Source organism: Cyprinodon variegatus, unplaced genomic scaffold, assembly GCF_000732505.1.
Source record: "Cyprinodon variegatus isolate N-32 unplaced genomic scaffold, C_variegatus-1.0 Scaffold4, whole genome shotgun sequence".
NCBI lineage: Eukaryota > Metazoa > Chordata > Actinopteri > Cyprinodontiformes > Cyprinodontidae > Cyprinodon > Cyprinodon variegatus.
In genome coordinates, this window is record NW_015150457.1 from 1,822,255 (window position 1) to 1,843,135 (window position 20,881).

At 35.7% G+C, this 20,881-nt stretch overlaps 1 protein-coding gene across 1 annotated transcript in view; it reads right to left on the reverse strand.

The window, feature by feature from the left end:
- Positions 1-17,692: 17,692 nt before the first annotated feature.
- LOC107083113 (steroid hormone receptor ERR2-like) overlaps positions 17,693-20,881 on the reverse strand; it is a 47,128-nt gene continuing 43,939 nt past the window's right edge. Inside the window, exon 7 of the mRNA XM_015372109.1 lies at positions 17,693-19,203. Coding sequence (XP_015227595.1) covers positions 18,959-19,203 — 245 coding nt within the window. The 3' untranslated portion in view covers positions 17,693-18,958. The remainder of the gene's footprint in view (positions 19,204-20,881) is intronic.

The window sequence follows — 20,881 nt, forward strand, 5'->3', positions numbered from 1 at the left end:
TATTCTCTAATTCAGTATCTGTTGTATTCTCTAATTCAGTATCTGTTGTATTCTCTAATTCAGTATCTGTTGTATTCTCTAATTCAGTATCTGTTGTAATCTCTAATTTAGTATCTGTTGTATTCTCTAATTAAGTATTTGTATCTCCAGCTGTTGCATCCTTTGTTTAATGTTTTTGTATGTCACTCACCATTGACACACCTGATTCCCTACACTCTTTGTCATACATCTTATAACTTGACTCTAAATGTTATTTTTTTCTGGCTTTGCTAGTTCCCTATGACCAGATTTGACACAATTTTATCACAATTTACAATCTTGTCTTGTTTCTGTTTGTTTAAAAGAGCAAACCTTATATAGGTCAATAGTTCAAGATTTGGTTTTAAATCGTGAATCTTTTGTTTTATAGATCTGTCAATATTTTCCAACTCTTTAATTGAGTCCTATGCCTCTTTGTATCTGTTAACCATTTTAGTTTGATATTAAAGTTATTTTGTCAACTTCCTAACCTCTTTTTCCATATTCTTATTATTTTTCCTAAATCTTTTCAAATGCCTTTTTACAAGCTTCCACTAACATTTCTGTATCATTGGATCTGAAAAAGTACCTGCCCTACTTACCCACTGGTTGTGAAGTTTAATAATTCCTTTGGGATAAAGCTTTTATGTCCTGAATCTTTTGTTTTAAAAACTTTTCCGTATTCATCAATTCTGAAATAGTTTCTTCTGCCTCTTAGGAACTTCTAACCACTTCAGTTTGATGTGAAACAGCTTTTTTGTCAACCTCTTAAAATCTTTTTCTAAATTCTTGTTATTTTTCCTGAACATTTTCTGTTGCTTTTATGTAAGCTTGTACTTACAGTTGAATATCATTGGATCTATAAATTTTTCTGTCATACGTACCCACTAGTGTTGTAGGTAATCATTCCTATATAAATTGTTTTGGTGAATTATTTAACAGTCTTGATGTCGATGTTTATAACATGTTTATAAATCCTCCTAGGTTGCATTAATGTTAGATTTGATCACACTCTGCAGCTGCAGCGAAAGTGTGGCTGTGGTCAAGCTTTCCTCATCTGCAGGATACATTGTCACTATTTACACAGTCAACCCTTTTTAAACTGTGTTATTGATTTTGACCTAGGTCATGCAGATTTGGCATCAATGTGGGGAACAGTAACTTGTGTTTAGCAAAAAGGAGAGAAAGAAGGGAAAAAATAGTGTCCTCAGAGGGACAGGTTTGTTTAATAGCTTTCACTCAAATTCAGCAGGTTTATTTTAGCCTACAAGTTAATGTTTAAGATTACACTCACCGGCCACTTTATTAGGTACACCTGTCCAACTGCTCGTTACCGCTTCATTTCTAAGCAGCCAATCACATGGCGGCAACTCAGTGCATTTAGGCATGTAGACATGGTCAAGGCAATCTCCTGCAGTTCAAACCGAGCATCAGTATGGGGAAGAAAGGTGATTTGAGTGACTTTGAACGTGGCATGATTGTTGGTGCCAGAAGGGCTGGTCTGAGTATTTCAGAAACTGCTGATCTACTGGGATTTTCACGCACAACCATCTCTAGGGTTTACAGAGAATGGTCCGAAAAAGAAAAAACATCCAGTGAGCAGCAGTTCTGTGGGCGGAAATGCCTTGTTGATGCCAGAGGAGAATGGCCAGACTGGTTCAAGCTGATAGAAGGGCAACAGTGACTCAAATAACCACCCGTTACAACCAAGGTGGGCAGAAGAGCATCTCTGAACGCACAGTACGTCGAACTTTGAGGCAGATGGGCTACAGCAGCAGAAGACCACACCGGGTGCCACTCCTTTCAGCTAAGAACAGGAAACTGAGGCTACAATTTGCACAAGCTCATCGAAATTGGACAATAGAAGATTGGAAAAACGTTGCCTGGTCTGATGAGTCTCGATTTCTGCTGCGACATTCGGATGGTAGGGTCAGAATTTGGCGTCTACAACATGAAAGCATGGATCCATCCTGCCTTGTATCAACGGTTCAGGCTGGTGGTGGTGGTGTCATGGTGTGGGGAATATTTTCTTGGCACTCTTTGGGCCCCTTGGTACCAATTGAGCATCGTTGCAACGCCACAGCCTACCTGAGTATTGTTGCTGACCATGTCCATCTCTTTATGACCACAATGTACCCAACTTCTGATGGCTACTTTCAGCAGGATAATGCGCCATGTCATAAAGCTGGAATCATCTCAGACTGGTTTCTTGAACATGACAATGAGTTCACTGTACTCAAATGGCCTCCACAGTCACCAGATCTCAATCCAATAGAGCATCTTTGGGATGTGGTGGAACGGGAGATTCCTTTCACACCTTGCGGATTTAGAGAGCATATGCATGATGTCCCAAAATCCTGTAAAACGCTGGCATACGCTAAACTTTCTATGTATTTTTTTCAATTTTGGGCGTATACATTACATATTCACAACGAGTCCAGAACTTATGTCCAACGACAGCCTGCATAAAGCACAGCAGTAGGGGTGTGCAAAATAATCGTCATGATGATGCATCGCGATTCTAAATGATATGATCTACTGCATCGATTCTTGATGCGAAGTATCGATTCTTAATTTAAAAAAAGGAATAAATAAAATACATGAATGGTTGGTGCACATCCGCCAAAAACAAGTGGAATACAGCTTCCAGTCCAGCAGATGTCGCTGCGGATGTGTTGACGCCCGTTGCCTTGTGTCACAAGCATTTCCGTCCGAGGGATACTGCGACAAGTCATTCATAAACAAAACACGGAGGAGACTGAGAAAATTCGCCCCCCGGCTCCATCACATTTCAAGTCAGATGCTTGGATGCATTTTGGCTTTAAAAACAAAGAAGGTTAAAAACGAATTTGATATGACGCACGTAATTTCCAAAAGGGGAAATGTCTTACATTTGAATGTTTTCATTTCATTGGTTTAAAGGACCACTGAGGCCATGTAAACGGCACAGATTATCCTTATTTTGTTATTTCAAGTTTTATCAATCCTAAGCACTTTTTGTCAGTGTGTCCACACCAGTAATAGTAATATTTTTGTCCAGTATTTTTTTTCATGGCAACACCTCCAAAAGTCGTTTCAATAAATACAGCTATGTATGAATTCAGTTGCTTTCGGTTATGTATCAATTGAAGACACTATCCAGATCACACACAGCCTGTCAGCCACTGATAAGGGCTGTATTTTTTTCACAGTGTTCAGTGAAAATATCACAATGCATCGTGATATTTCAAGTATCATGATACATCATAATAGAATCGCATCGTGGCATGTGAACCATGATTCGAATCGAATTGGGACTTCTTTGGCAATACCCACCCCTAAGCGTAAGCATCATTGGCATTACGAAGCATTTGTTAATGCTGCTCCCTGCAGGCGCATCGCTGCTCCTGAGGGGGAGCAGCCTCGATCAGGAGAAGTGATGCTCCTCGAGCAGGGATTAACCTGTTTACCGCCCGCCCCCCCAAAAAACAAATAAATAAAAAGAAAGAAAAGGAAAAAGAAAGAAAGAAGGTTTTGCAGTCACGCAGATTCAGCGTCATGTCTGCCAGGTAGTTTGTTAGCCGTGGGCGTGAATGCAGTGAGGATCCATCACACTCACCTTCTCGCTCACCCTATGATGTGGATGAAGTCTGGAGGAGTTCTGACGGTTTCCTCTTGTGAACCCCCTTTTGTACCAAAACGCTGCCAATACGCCATTATCAGTAACTGTACAAAACACGTTCAGCAGTCGTCTGGAAGACGTCAAATACGTTGATATGCGTTGGAGACAAGTTCTTGATGAGTTACGCATAAGTAACGCACAAGTTACTCATAGGTTTTGGATAAGCTGGACACCAAGACTTGTGAGTAACTTACACTTAACATATGTCAATGATCAGATAACTTACCGTACTTGCTGTATGTCGACGTGTGCCAGCGTGTATCAACGTGTTTCAGGCATACGCTGGTCTAAACCGTCAAAAAGTCAACTTTTGTATCTCATAATAACCCCAGATTCTTCTAAGGCTGTAAAGTACTTGATAATATGTTAGTAAAAAATGTGATTGTGAAAGTTATAAACTAATCTTTGATATAAGATGGGATCAATATCTTGTGTTTTTTTTGTGACATGACCACCAACATATTCTTTCATGAATCCTAACCCAGCTTTCCTTTTATGTCGATCAACAGAAACACAAAGGTGCATTTCTTCTATTTTCCAACAAGGTGTATACCATTGAGCTGGCTCTGCATAAGTCTTCCTGTCGCTCTGTGTTAAACACATCTCTGTCATGACCTCGCCTTTATTCTCTTGTCTTTGAGCTGAAATTCAAACTTCCCACAGAGGCAGTAGTAGCCTCTCCAGAGCTTTTCGAAAACAAAACATGTCCTTTCTGGTTTGAATGAGATTGAAAAGGCTTTAAGATTAATATTAATTGTTGTCTTTTCCACTGTTTAATTATAAAAACACTAAAGCGCCTCCATTGTGGCTTTCTAATTCCTCTGTGTTACACTAATTATATACAGCTAATAGAAGTTTTTCTGTTGCAGCGTCACACTCATTAACTTAGCGGTGACACTGCCCTTTACTGGAAAAGAGGCCAATAAATCAAACTTCTCAGATTAAAATTTTCGCTTGTTTGCTTAAGAATTGAGTGGAAAAATATATTTCAGATGTTTTGAATATTTAAATACTTTCTTCCATAATCTATATTATGTGTTTGTTTGATTAACTGAATAGCTATTATTGTAATCCTTTTTCTAATATAGCCCTTTTTCTTAACAAGAAGCTTCACTGATAACCTCAAAAAGCTTTTGTACCCAGGACCCATCTGTCTGAGGCTCTCAAAAGGAGTCAACAGCCAGTTTGTGTCTTGGGAACTTATCCTACTGAACTGAGCAGCGTGTTCTCAAGTGATTCCCATTTTAAAGAGTGGCAAAGGGAAATGGGCCTTTGACTTATTCCAGATTTCTACCTAACAAGAAGAAAGAAAAGTTCTTCATGCATTATTTAAAAAAATAAGAACTCAATTGCAAAAGGCTTTAATTATGACAATCTAATAAAAATTGTTTGATGTACAGTCATTATAGCCAGATGGATTTCATAAACCTGATTCTTTAGTATTTGATTATGTTAAATTATATATTATATTGCCTCATAAAAGGAATTTTTCGTAGTCCTTTTACAGATTTTGCAAGAGTTTGCGCTAGTACTTATGAGGGAAAAACAAAACAAAAAAGGCAAGCTAATACATGGTGCTTGAGATTTAAGTGTCATTCTGGGCTGAAGATGTCCTCACACCTTAAAAAGGTAATTTAGTGTTTTATTGTACCTATTCCCCTAAACCAATCTTAGAAGGAAGGTAAGATTAGAGCGTGGACAACAAAGTCCTTCGTGGTTAACTCAGAAGAGATCTAAAAATACAAACAGATTTATTGACAACAATTCAATACACTGATTGGATTGGAACATAAGGTTGCAGCCTTTCAAAGAGGTGTATCATTTAAATTTGTTTAAAATTAGTAAACTGTTAGTTAGGCAGCTTTCCTCTTGGAAAAATCTAATAATTTTAAGGAAAATCAGAGGATGAAGAATCCAAAATCATTGTTTTTGACCAAAAAAACAAACAAAACAAAGCAAAATTAAACAATTTATAAAAACAGTACTGCTTATTAGCTGAGAACTATCTTCAAATTGAATTTTGTGGAATCACCTAAAAACCTCTGCCTTTTCCTTCACTGGGTCTGATCTTTACTTTACTTTAAGTTTTCTATAGGAAAGTGTTACATTCTTATTTGTTTACACAAAACAGTAAGTCAGACAACTAACAATAAATGCATTTCTTAAAAAAAAAAAAAAAAAAACTTAATTCTTTACGTAGTCAAATTTTGTTACTTTGCAACAACAATCTTAAAGTTATTCTATTAGGGCTTTTTTGGTGTCAAACCAACACAAGGCGGTGCTTAAATGTAAAGGAAAATCATTAAAAAATATATTTAGTTTACAAATAAAATTCTGACAAGTTATTTTATTTTTAAATAGATTTAACAAACACATATCCCTTCCATTTCCTTCATACTGAATACTTTCTGTCAATCTATCACAGAGTGCTAATTAGATACATCAATTCAGAATAACTTTCATATTTTGGTAAAGCAAGCAACCAGATTTCGGGTTTAACAATATTACCATCAAATCAACCTCCACCCAACATAAGTAAAGAGAGAAAACAGACCACCCCTAATGTTGAATCTCTGGTATTCCCATTCCCATATACCAACACATGCCCCCAATTACCCTATGAGCACCGCATGTGCAACATCATTAATAAGATCCACTAATAATGGTGGCGAGCTCCATTGGCCGTGAGTGAGATTTGACTAATTACTGTAATTGTATTGGAGTCATGCTCATTAAATATGAAAATTGTCTTCTATGAAATGAAAGGGGCTTCATGATCACTCTTGTATAGGCGAGAAATAAATTAGGGAACAGTTTTTCGCAGTGCAATTAACAACAGCTACCTGCCACGCCTGCCGATCTGCTCACACAGTGTGTGTTTGTTAGGGTGCGTGTTGTATGGGGGTATATTTCATGTGAATATTGGCCCTTACTTGTTGAATTTCTTCTGTTTACCATGTATGCCTAATCTGCTCACCCGTAAAATGTGAAAATGATATTTGTTGTGGAGCACATAATTGCTGTTGAACTAATTTCCTCCAGCTTACTTCTAATTCACAACCAGCAACGCAAGTTATATACAATATAATTATTTGTGCTTCACATATTGAAAACATTGAAGTGCTTTCATTGCAGTTTGCTCAAGTATGCAATAACTAAACAACAGCACATCCAGACTCCACAATATGTTTCTTTCACACAAGAAAAAATTTATTTATTTATTTATTTTTTATCGTCTGCAGGGATATTTTATCAAATGGCTAAAGGGACTCCAGAGTGCAGCTGACAGCATCCAGGAGGATTTTGTCCCCTTAGTAACTGAGAATGGCCTGGCTTGCTTTTGCATGCTAAAGTAAAAAAAAAAAAAAAGAAAAATCTTGCAATGCAAATGTGGTTTTTAGCTGTCTCGCCCAATAACAAAACTGTGTCACAGTCGAGATGCTTCAGTGAAAAAAGCCCTGATTTTGTCTAAGGAGACATAGAGGTGAGTAGAGGCAGGTAAACAAAGCATAATGTAGAGGTCAAATGCTAATGAGCGCTCCATTTGCGTCGTCTCCTCACTCCAAAGACAGAATAAGACTAGTGGAAGTGCCCAGATGCAATAAATCATAGAAATAAATTATATATTTTAAGTTTTAGAGAACACTTTCTTGTGTTTATTAGCCCTCTGGAATGCATTTGTCACCACGTGCTGATTTGTGGCCTAACCAGACTGTCACATTTTAAACTAATTTAGACACTTTGCATGTAAAAGCTCAGCATGATTTTAATACCAGACAATTCTGCAGCAGCTATGCTCTAAATATAGAGTAAGGTAAAAAACTAAACCAGACAGAAGGAAGGAAGGAAGGAAGGAAGGAAGGAAGGAAGGAAGGAAGGAAGGAAGGAAGGAAGGNGAAGGAAGGAAGGAAGGAAGGAAGGAAGGAAGGAAGGAAGGAAGGGAAATAGGAAAATAGTAAAAAATTAAGGAATGAAAACAAGAAATAATATAGAAAAAAAGGATTTGATTAGAGGAAATATAGACCCAAAAGTATAACCAGAAAGGAGAAAAAAATAGGAAGGACATAAGAAAGGAAATAATGAATGGCAGAGGAAAAGAAGCAAAAAAATTAAGAAAACGGAAGTGCAGGCAAAAGGGAGAGTTGACAGAAGGAGTTAAGTAGGCCATAACAAAGGAAGAAAGGCCACAATGAAGTAAAGGAGGTAAGACACAGGGAAGAAGAGCAAGAAAGCAAGGACAGCAGGCGGAAAATAAGGAATTAAGGGAGAAAAGACAGCATTAGAATTATAGAATAACATCTTTAAAGTGCTATCATTTTCCTAATTCTTATTTAACTTTTCTGTACTCATTGAACAATGGAAAATATTGAATTCAAATTCCATATAGTTGCATATTTTTTCCAGATTCCATAAAAGCCCCGTAAATAGCATAATTGAAAGGCACGTTTTTTTCAGCCCTATAACATCACACCATAACTTGCCATCTGCTTAACGGTCAATAGACCATTCAGAATCCTGCTAAGTACTGTAACTTGCTGTAGCAGAGATACAAGCTGTGTGATTGGAACAAATGGGATGCCTTTGGGGGGTTTGCAGCTGTTCTAGGGTCTTAGTTACACACAGCTGCCCCCACTATGCTTGAGACTCCAGTAAAAGAAGAAAATGACTGATGAGGTGAGGAGAAAAGAAAAGAAAAAAGGCTTAACAAAGGGTTATCTGATCGTCTGTTTGCTTCCCCTCAGTTATCATGTCTGCCCATAGATGGTGCTCAACTCCTTTAATAAAAACAGCAGCTGTTCTTAAAGAGGTTCATGGACAAGAGCCACAGGCTGCGCAGTGGTGGTTTTAGGATGAGCTGTGGAAAAAGGAACCCTTACCTGTCCTTGAGCCAGATTAGGGCAGGAAAAATAAGAGTAGATTCAGCATGTATGTACTCTACAGCCAGAAGTCATAAATCATGACCTTCTTCAATTTACACAGTGAGCATATTGATGGTTTCCCATCTCCCTCACTCACTTTAACCCAGTTACATGGCCTAAGACAACACCACTCCGAATAACCATGACTGACACTTTAAAGTCTGTTCTCAGGGGACTCGCACCTCGGCCAATGAATAATCTTGATACGAGTTAAAGGATGAAATGTGGGTGTACAGACATAGTTGCTGTAGCCGGGTGGCCCGGTGCAAGGTTGCATTTAGGAGTGTGATAATATCTTTACTGTGTGCTCACCAACAAACCTGACAGTAAGTTGCAATTTAAAGACAATGAAAAAGGCATTAAACGGTCGAAAGTCACCAGGAGAACAGTGGGCAATGCCCTATTTAACTTCTGCATGATTAAAAAGAAAATAAATAGAGTGGATTTTTTATTTATTTTTTTGGGGATAGAAAGTCCTTCAAATATAATAAAAGTTTGTATGAGGTGCAAGGGATTTTTTCCCCTTTACAATTTCATTTATTGCAGTTTTGGTTCATAACTGACAGCTTGGGCCCAAAATGTTTTAATCTGCTGCAGAGCCTTCTTTGAATAAGCAATGTTTAAGATCCTGCTGTTAGGACTAGCGGTTATATCCCTCTAAAGAGTGAAATCTACAGATTTAATAACATGTTCTAATTTGTTGTATTCAACAAAAAAAAACTCTAATTTATATATCAATTTTTAGGCATGAAACATCCATTCTACATCTCAGTCTATGCGTACAATGCTTTTTAATCTGAAACAGCAACCAGGAACATATACAAATGTTAATTGACATCATTAATATGGAGTCCTGTTCTGTCACAGTTATCTCTAAAATATGAAAAACTGACAAGCCTATTTATTTGCGTAATTCAATCTTAGAGGGAGTGTTTTTTTTGTTTTTTTTTCCCAGCTTGGACATCGTGGCTGATTTTGTTTAGGGGAATGCTTTGTGGCAGGCTGATTAAACACAGACTCACTCACTCCACCCCCCCCTTATATTGGCTGGAGTTGAAAGGCCAGTAAATGAAATGACTTCCACAGGATTGCACCACAAAGGAAAGGAGTGTGTCAGATGTGCATTCAGCCAGCGTCGCAGCCAACGGAAGGTCAACCGGGACACGGGGGTAGACAGCTACCCAACCGTCGGCCTGGGGCAGGAGGATGCCGTTACACCCTGAGGCACTGTCTTGCCAATTGTGCAAGTGAACACAGATGCATGTTCATATGTGTGAACATCATTGGTCACCTATTAGACTGCTTGAAAGGAGGAGGAGGCAGTAATATTAACAAATCTCACATGTGTGGATGCTTTCTATAAAACCAGTAATTTTTTTTTCCATCATCTTAATGCTGCATCTGTGGTGATGTGTGCAGGCTTATTTACTATGTGACAACTGCTAAGCTTAATTTCTTCTTTTTTTCTAATTTCTTTCTTTTTAATTTGTTGAATCGAATCCAATCAAATGTTTTTTGTGTTTTCTTTTTCCTAAAAAGTCTTACTTGAATAAAGGCTTGGGGACAAGACAAAAACCAGTATATCATCAAGCAGGTGTGGGCTGATCGCCATTATCACGTTACAGCTTTGGAATTGGGTCTTGAACATTTTTCAACATTTTTTTTATGCATTTCTGACTGGCGTATTAAAATAAAATTCTGACCAGATGTCTGCAATAAATCCATAAATAAAAAGATAACCCAAATACGTTTTGTTAAGTGAAGTGGACTGATGGACTGAATATGTCAACTGAATTACTCAGCGTTTTCCTGCAAAGCCTGTGTTGCAACTTCAAGCTGTCTCCTGTTTGAAAAAGGTATGTTGAAAAAAACTGTTTGAATAAACTATGAGCATGCCCAGATTTTTCAATCTGGGCATGCTCATAATTCATGCTCAAGGGTTTCTTGGGCCATTTTAATAATTTTTATTTTTACACAAAAATCCTCAATATTTAAAAACTGAGTGAGCAATTCCCTTACTTTATTTTCCGTCTTCTTTAAGTTCTCATGTTACTTATTTTCTTGTTCTTCCTGTAGTTACATGAATTCCGTCATTACCACATATTGAAAAATAACCCCATATCATTATTCTCCTACCACCAAAGTTCCTAAGCAAGGATTTTTGGGGTGACCTGCAGCACCATTGTCTATAAAATGTGATGAGACATCAAAAGAGATTCATTTGGTTCTCTGTTCTGACCTAAAACAACGTCAAACATGCTGTTTCTGCAACAGTGGATTTATACTTATGAAAAACTCCACCTGGGTGTATGTGTGGTTTATGGTTCTAGCATTGCTAAATGAAATATATGGAGGTTTTACAAGCTTGGTCATGTGTTCCAAGATGTCAACGTGGTGCTTTAAATCACAAGTTGCTCAGTCTGGCTTTTGTTACCTGTTCCTTATCTCTGGAGTTCAGTTCCGTTCACTTCAGCTTAATTCAATTAATAAAATTCTAATCCTTTTTTGTATATCTGTTTGTCTGTGGACTGAATTTGAGAAATATGATAATGTGAACTGAATTAAAACCATATAAACAGCATTTCCACTTCATATGTGAACCTCAGAATTTTAGTTTATGTGTGTTTATGACTTTTTATGACTGTTAAATTATAATGGAAACCATAGTAAGACCTGAGACCATCAATATACAAACTGTAGCTGCTTATAGGTTTGGTAAAGGGTTTAAAGAGGTCTTGAATATGCTTAAATTCGCCCTGAAGATGTTAGGCAACAAGTGAAGGACTCTGGAAACAATTTCTAACATGCTCAGATCTGAGTATCCATGCACGTTCAAAGAGAGAGCGGAAATTGATAATAATAAAAAAAAATAAAAATCAAATAAAACAAAACAAAAACCCTAATATATCACCAGACCGTTTACTGAAAGGCAGTTTGAGTACAACTTCTCTTCAGTGGAAGGTGTCCAAGGTGCTCTACAAGAAAAATATTGAAGTATACTGAGAGTTAGTGGAGAAAACAGTGACAAAGACCATGACCTTCTGAGTATTATTCTTTGAAGAGATGATCTCATTATCTGGACCAAAGAACAGAAAACATGCTTGGCATAAACTTAGCCTAGCTGTGCAGCATGTACAACATTCCAGGATGAGAACCTCATAGCAGCTGTGGAGCACAGAGCTGGAAATGTTGGAGTTAGGGGATGTTTGGATGCAGCAGGACCAGGTCAGCCTGCCATCATATATTCATCATGTATTACTTAGAAAAAACATGATGCTGTTGTAAATAAATAAAGTCAAAGTAGAAATACTTTATGAAAATTACTAACAACAAACCAGTACAAGAAAACAAAGTCGTGAGTTAAATGAAGGCTCAGATTTGACTTTGCTGAGATGCTATGTGGTTGGTTAGAATCAGGCTGTTTCCGGAAGAAACCTCTTAAACATCTCATATCTGAAATTGCTGGCATTGAGGGTTAAGGGAAACTTCCCTTAAGACCTAACAGATGATACCATACATTCAGCTGCTCTTTAAAAGACATACTAGTAATTGTATTCTTTGCTTAAGTAGAATAGACACATTTTCTTTTGATTAAAAAATGTGAACAATGTTTGTTCATTTGTAAAGAAATTACAGAGGATGGACACCAATACATCAGTATATATTTCTTGAATATTTAATCGGTTGTTCTATGGTTTTTCACAGCTATGCCTTTGCAACCAATCGCATCTGTATTTTTCCTTGTAAAAAGGTTGCAAGGATCTTTTAAGAGCTACTGTACTTGCTTTTATCTGTCAAAAGTAATATGAATAGGTGCAGACTATTACTAACAAGAAACAAGCAGGTATTAGTATGCAATTATAGAAGAGTATGTTTTTTTTTATATGTTCATTATTTTATTCCTGTGAAATGCTGCTTTTCTACACAAAACGGCAAATTTCTGTTGATTTCTGTTTGCATGCATTACTCTGTTGTTACAGACATGTTGTGAATTTTAGTGCAGTAAAACCAATAGAAAATTATATATATTTGCTGAATATTCCTATTTTCTACAAAATGTGTGCATGCGGATATAGCTGTGCCTTTCATTTCACTCTTTTAAATAAAAAGATCCTTTTCTGTGATTTCATAAATTGCATTTTTTTATTGTCACTGTACATCCAGTGCATTGTTAGATCAGACTGCCTTACTCCCCACAAAAGCATTTATATACACATGGATACAGTAGGCATAAATACAACCAACAAAACAGGAAAATGCCACATAGTCATTCCCAGTGAATCTCAGACTTCTTTCCATTATTTTCTAATATTTTTCCCTTCCACAGAACAGTGTACATACTTAGCCTGCCACCCCCCCAAAGATGAAGAAAGTTTGTAATTACAATGAACCAAAGCTCCCTTTTAACTTGATTCATCTATCACAAATGCAAACATATTGCTTTTGAAGAGAAGGAGAAACCTCTTGGGTAATCACTAGTCTGTGCTGCGCACACCTAGCAGGTTCCTCTTTACACTGTGGAACAGATCGGCCAGGGAGGTTCCTCTATGTTTTATGTAAATCTCGTCATCTCAGAGTGCATGGAGATGAGGTAAGTCCACAAATGGAGCAGCGAATAAGTAGCTTTCCTCCGAGGAATGTGCGCCTCCTCCCCCACCACCAATTGCGGTAACTTCATCTACATTTTTTTTAATACCCAGCCGGTGATGTCACTTTATTTCTGTGCCACTGACTCCCAGGAGAATCCCATGGCCCGCTTCCAAGCCCAGTGTAATTTTCAAAATATGAATTGAGGTATAGGGTCTAGACGACTTTAGTCGCTGTACATCCTGCTTTGCTGATAACCAAAAACAGAAACACACAGAACCTGAGAGACAAAAATAAAGGAAAACAATCTCATCTTAAAACCAAACACAATGGACTTGTTCATTTTTCACTTGGAAAAGAGACTTGTATAATACAATGGGCTGTAAATATATATGCTTCTAATCCCGGATGAGAATACATTAGGATGGCAAACTGAACACATAATCATAGTCACATCAATGCTCAGTAGATACAGTATAATACAGTGAATTACATGATGCATTTATACAGTATTTTCAAATTGTAAACAAAGCACAACTAGTCAGTTTGATGTTCCAAACACAAGGAACACAGGTGGCCATATTCGCCTTGCATAGCCCAGTGATCGCTGCTCTGTTAGGAAACTATTACAAATACCCATGAAATCGCCTTTATGGAGATTTAGACAAAAAAAAAAAAACTCCCTACTGTCAGCTGAAATAAAACGTCTCTTGTCCCCAAGGTAGCGCTAAAGCAGAAATTTAATTGCTCCATTTCTTCTGAGAATTTCAGCTTAGGACACAATTAGAATTAATTGGATATTGTAGAACCGCTTTAGAAGTCTGAACATAAATTAGGCAATTTTCTATTTTATTTTATCACCTCAATTTTATGTGGGGAAAAGCTAAACGGTTTTCTTTTCCTGTGTTATTTAAGTCAAAACAAGTTTAAAGGCTCCTCTCACAACTAAAATTTGGGGGGTCAAATCTATCTCTGCAAACATAAAAAGAGAAATTACGTTCATTCTTCTGTTAATTACACATCCGTTTATCCTGTATATCCTTTACAAAGGTATTCGTTATCATCCCTATCATAAAAACTTAGACTGAATGGACTCAACAGCATTAAAATAAAAGCATAACTCTTATTGCAGATAAAAAAATTGCAAAAACACAGCTGTATTAGTGTTTTTGCTTTGGTTTGATACTGATTAGAGGTAAGACATCACTTATTTTAAACGTGGGTAGATTAGATGGTTAAAAATTGAGGAGGTGCATTATAGAAAGGCGTCAGGTTGCACTGATTTGGCGTTAAATTATGGTTAATTGATAGCATCTCTCTAAGAGGCCCTCAGAGTCTCTGTTTGCTTATGTTTCTATTAGATTTTGGCCAAAAATTAATGGCACTTTACACAACAAGTTTTTAACTAAAATCCTAAAAGCTGCTGACTGACCTGTTATCTTAGAATTGACTGTCATCAGCGACATGCCTAACCCTACCCGCTTAAATTACTGAACCTGGTCTAATACATGCTATCAAGTTTTTCTATATCATGATATGCTAGGTGCTATCCTGAAATAAGTTCAGCTTCGTGTCATTTCGCTCTCTTCACCAGTTCCAAACCTCATTTTATACCAAGGTATTACCATTTCATTACCACTCCATTACTTACCTTATTGAAATGTCCTACCTATAATGTAAACCGATATAGCCAATGCCTTTCAGTTTATTTCTCTTTTAAATAAAGCTAGAATTGGGAATTTAAATTTCACGAATCACAATCAAATGAGTTTAATTCAACATGCATTAAACAGAATTCACTTATTTATATAATCCAAATGAGTTTCCTTTTATTAAATGATTCAAGCCATGATTTTGAACTTTTAGGGGATATTAAAAATTATAAGTACTTATCAAACGTAGATAGCTATATGATTAACAGTTTAGTTAAGTCAAAAACACAATATCTTTTGTTTTACCATTAAAAAAACCCTATAGTCACATACAAATCAGTCCACCACTGGAACAGTATTTATTTTTTTTTTCATGTCCAAAACAGTCTGATACAAAAATACCAAAATGTAATGGTAAAAACCAGTGAAGAAGCGGAATGACCCTCAGCTTTTAAACTTTGGCAACCAGTTTGCAGCTGCTAGAGTTTGCACTCTAAAAGCTTATGATTACTTTTTGGATTATACTCATGTATAAGCTAAATTGTTTGCTCAGAATGTTTAGCACCAGTATTTAAAATAACATCTACAAAATGAGGTTGTAATAATGTACACTGTTAGTATTGCTTTAGTTCTGATTGAGACTTTAGTTACTGCAAAATAATGGAAAACATTCAAACTTGAAAGTTTTCATGAAAATAACAAAAGAATGTAGGTAATGTCAAACTGAGCATCATTATTACCCTGTGATCCATATTTTGAGGGGAAAATTGAGGCATACCTTTGTTATAAAAAAAAAAAATCCACAAGTTGAATTTAGTTTTAAGTATTTATGCTGCTGATAATCTAATCAAATTTTTATATGAATATACAGTGAGGGAAAGTAACAAGCAGCCTGGTTTCTTTTGGGCTTCAAGAAAAAATAATAGGCTAAATCCTAATGGCAAAACCACTGGTTATTATTGAAATAATAAAAATAATATAGAAAGAAACGGTTAAAGAAAGAAGCCTAGTCTCTGAATTTTTCCTTGGATACTGCATTTATGTCTTACTTAACAAAAAACATGTCTTTTTATGCTAACAAACTACTTGTATAGTATTATTACAGTAGGAGTTGGGGCGAAGTTTTAGTTTAATTTAATGTGATCTGAAATGTCAAATAAAAAAAACAATAATGCCAAAAACTAGCCAAAACTTAAATAAATAAGTTTGCCATTCTAGTGTTTTCTAGCTTCTCTGCTAACTCCTTACAAAACACTAGCCTAAGCTAATGGCTAAAGAGTTTCAAGCCTGTCAATATAAGCAAGCTCTCATGTTGAGTTAAACCAGTACAGGTGTATATAAGAAAATGCAACATATCTATAATAAAATGGACTCCATAACATTGCCGTCTAAAAATTAAAAGCCTTACAAACTAGTGTAGCATCAAATGAACACCTACAATCACGTTAGTGGCTATTGTATGATTTCTGGCTGCATCAGTATACCAGATAGTTGATAATTATATGATTTTTAATAAAGAAAAACAAAAAAAAAACTCATCAGAACAAGAGATAGCTTATCATTATTGAGTTGTTTTCACAGCATTTTAGTACCCAGTATCAGCACAATGTAAATTAGGAAGAGGTGCAGCTTCTTAAAAGGTGACTCAAACATCGCTTTTTTTGTTAAGTGCGATTTTTGTTGTCAATTATAAATGCAAACCTTTAGCTGTACATAAAATGTTCACTCGTTCTTTCACTGATTTTGTAGGGCTAACAAGTATTGTTTGTTTCAACAGCCTAAAACATCAGGTGTGTTAAGCATTATGTACAAAGAAAACAGAACACTGATAATAGTTTTTAATTACAACTATCAATATATCGTACAGGTCCCTCTTGCCAATAGGACTGCACTTCTACAACATTTGATGTAAAAAAAAAAAAGTAGATATTTTTGTTCCATGTCTGATCTCTATAAATCATCCAGCATCCTGATTCCCATCTAACTGTGATGAAAACATTAAAAGTCTTTAATTTTTTCTTTATTTATGAGAATCAATAAACTTGCATTACATCATCTCTTTTTATTTCCTGTTTTGGAATTCAGGTAAGATAAACCTAAAAGGTAAAGTACAAAAGAAAAATTTTGTCATTTTCTGTCATAAACAAGTGATGGCATGATTCGCAAAAAAACTGTTTTGACTATTTTTTTGATATTTTCTCAACCATAAACTATAGCTGCAGAAGTAAAGTTTCACCCTTTATTACACAAAATAATATCATCCATAAAAAAATCTATTGTATGGATTTTACACAGGCTTTGTATAACTATGTCCCTAAGTTATGTTGTTTACAATTTCTGCTCCTTTCAGAGTTGCAGCGTAAGTATAGATTTCAAAATTCATACTGTAAGGTTGGTTGTGATGCAGTTTGTATTTTTACGGTGTAAAGTAAAATGTAAATTTCCTTTTTTACTGTTTAAACTTTCTGAGAAATGTTTGAAAAACAAAAAGACACATTTTTTATATGGGTTAATGTGTTTTCCCCTCTCCAACAAAAAACAAAAAACAAAAAAAACAAGCTAAAATCCCTAGCCAAATGTGAATTTAAAAATACTAACAGCAGGAAGTTAAATAAACATTTAAACACAAACATCTTATAACAGGAAGCTGGGAGTGAAAATACTACTGCTATTATTTTAACTGGCATAATGACATTGGTATGTTTAGGTTGAACTGTTTTAAAAAATGCAGCATATGATCTCTGGGAATACATTTACTATGCCAACAATAACTTTTTTATCAAACTTCACAGCAGATCAAAACACAATACAGATTTGAGGCCTCAAGGCGCATATAGTTTCTTATTTATTTATTTATTTATTTTTCTTTTTAGAAGGGGAAAGGTTTTAAAATAGAGCTTACAGTAAATGAGATGTGTTACTGGGCTTCTAGGCAGGCTTCTACATTTAAAGTCAATTTAAAGGTGCAGTTTTGACATAGCTTGATGCTCTTTCCCTTTATCAAGATCAACTTTTTATTTAGAAATGCTTCATAAGACAAAGTAAATAGTAGAGTTGGTCTTGCATTGTAATGTGCTCAATATGCTTAAGCCCTGAACAAATAATAACAAATAAATGTATTGCTCTTGGTAGCAGTTAAGTTTTACAAAATGGTCAAGCGCAGAACACGTTAAAAGCCCATAAAATGCCGTCCCACTCAGAGATACTGTAGTAGCCACTGCACAATGATCACACATGGTTTGTGCCATATTGAGCCACAGTCAGCTCCTAGACCTAAATTTGAAAAAGGTCATTTTAAACTCAGGTTAATGGCCATTTAGAATTTATTTTTTTGGAATACAAAATTATTTAAAAATGTTCCAAACATTAGAAATTTTAAATTCAGAATAATTAGCTGTGGGTATTAGCATGACGGCTAACACATTTCTGCTTGACTACAAAGGAGGTGAAATGTCAATTGAAAGCTGTTATTAAATTTCTGACTTTATTTTGAACGAGTGAACAATTAAGACAGACCTTTAGTGACCAATGAGAGCTGATCAAATACCAAGCTGATTACAATAGTCGATGAATTAACTATGAGGTAATTACACGAAGATGATCATTTAATGATAAGTTTAGGAAGCATTTAATATTTCTCCCCTTCCCTTAGTGAAATTTCACAAAACTTACAGTACATTTTTTAACTAGACCAGTTACAGTCTATTGCTGGAACAAGTGAGAAAAGAAAACAGAAGAAACTAGAACACAAAATGTGGCTACGTTGCTGTACACGTCTTTATATTATCACTTTTTCATTTTGAGATTAAAAGAAAAATAAACAGATTCACAGAAGATTCAGTTGATATAGAGCAATGGGTCTCTGGTTATATCAAGACCTCAGTTTTCTGATTTCTGTACATCCCTTTATACATAAACAACATCAAACATTTGTTTAGTTCATATCACCTCCTTTTAAAAATTATTCCACGTCTTTTTTTTTCTTCAAATTTTGCTCTTATTTAAATAGATAAAATGACTTCAGAGCCCAACGTCATCCTTTGGCTGTTAATTGGCACTCCACCTTTATTTCTTATGTTGTGTTTCTTGTCTCTGACTGAAGTCTGCAGCTGCTCCAGTTGTCAGGCCTTGGCCTCCAACATCTCAAGGAATAGTTTGTGCATGGGAACTTTACCCTGCATTTTAATGCTGTAGAAGTGCTGAACAGCCTTTGTGGCGGTCTGACGGAGCAGAGGCAGGGTCATCAGCAGCTTTCCTGCCCTTCGGGGGTCTTCTGGGTGCTGGGATCCCTCGTAATCCTGCAGAGCCTCGTGCAGAGAGTCTTGGAGTCTTTGGACAGCCTCTACACTCTCTATGTGCATGGAGTCTGAGTAGAGAGGAAGGAAAAAGAGATAAGACATCTGGTAAGGAGTCTAAACTACCTCATTACAACATAACATTTTGGAATATTTTGGGGGGATTTAGTTGTAAATTTGTGAGTTATCAACATAAAAAAAGTTAATGACCTAAACTTTTTTAGTCAGATTTTAAAAGAATACAGGAGCCAAACCTGACATTTCTCACAGATTAAAATACTTTCAACGCCCTTTTTAAAAAGATGCCCCCTGTTGGATTTTAGGTGATAATTTCAGAGCTGAGGAAAACTACATAATTTTACACAGACTGCATTACAGAATCCTCATTAAATTGACGATTTTACTGTCTTATTATGCTATATAAGCCAAACACTGTCTGGTTGCATTTAAATATATTTTAAGGTATCCTTTAAATATAATTTGTATTAAAAAAAAAACTAACATTTTTATTGTTGTTTTCCAAATCATCCATATTTAATTCACAATAAATCTAATAAAAAAAAAGATTATTGAGTAAAACCCAGAAATGCACCATTTCCTGCTTATTCTGTACATCCATTACTTGCAAAGCATTTTGAATGTGGGAGTCTGCTTCAGCCAAAGTGATAATATTAATCCACAACCACATCTTTTTCATTCTCTCAGCATTTATTATTTTCAAGACAAATAATGGATTATATTTTTCTGACCATTGTGTGCAATTTGACTTTTCCACAATTCCCAAATTTCTGCCCTGATTGACTGATCATTTCTGGTGACATCTTGTCTCCAAGGAGTTCTGTGTGCCTTAAAGCAAATGAGCTTTGAAACCTAGAATTTGAACTAGAAAAACTCCACCGCCAGTCATTTCCACTGTTAAGAAACAAGTTTTTAGCTATTGTTTTACACTTTGCCTTTGCAAATATGTAACAGAATGTTTTCTTTAACAAGAAGCGACAGTCTTCTGTCAGCTTTAGCTGAGAAAGAGAGTAAAAACTGAGATCACAGGACCCCACATGAGACACTAGGTAGATTTGGGAAATCAGCCACCTTACTTTGTTCTATGCATCTGTGCTGTCCAGGATTCTGATGCAGAAAACTAAAACAGAAATCCCGAAGATTCCATTTTGAATTCCTACCGGACCATAAATCCCCAAAATAAAGGTATTTCAAACTTAAAGCAAAAAAAAAAAAAAAGACAAACAAAACAAACTTTATTTAAACTACAGAATGAGACCCTTTAAAACTTTGACTTTTATAATAATAATTAAAAAAATAAAAGTATGTTTCCTATTTAGTCCTATTCTTATTAAACAGTCTTATAAGATCACATTCAATGCTTGTCGTTTTTTTCTTTTACTTAATTCAAATATTACTTAATAAAATCTAATCTTAATATGAATGACGTAGCCTAATTCTTAGACTATTTAAATTCTAATTCTTAATTTTGATAAACATGGGCTTGCTCCCTAATTAAGAAATTATTCATCTTTGAGTTTCACTGAGGATAGATGGAGACTGATCAAAGTTTGTTACATTAATATAGAATTATGGCAACAAAGCTACTTAAAAATACATTCAGTAACAATAAAGGATTGTTTTTATATGCAGCGCAGCACAAATATGCAGCTGCAGCTACCTGTTTTACAGCTGGGTTTACATTCCACAGCTTGTAAATGCAAACATGCAATTTTGGAGAGAGCTTTTCCT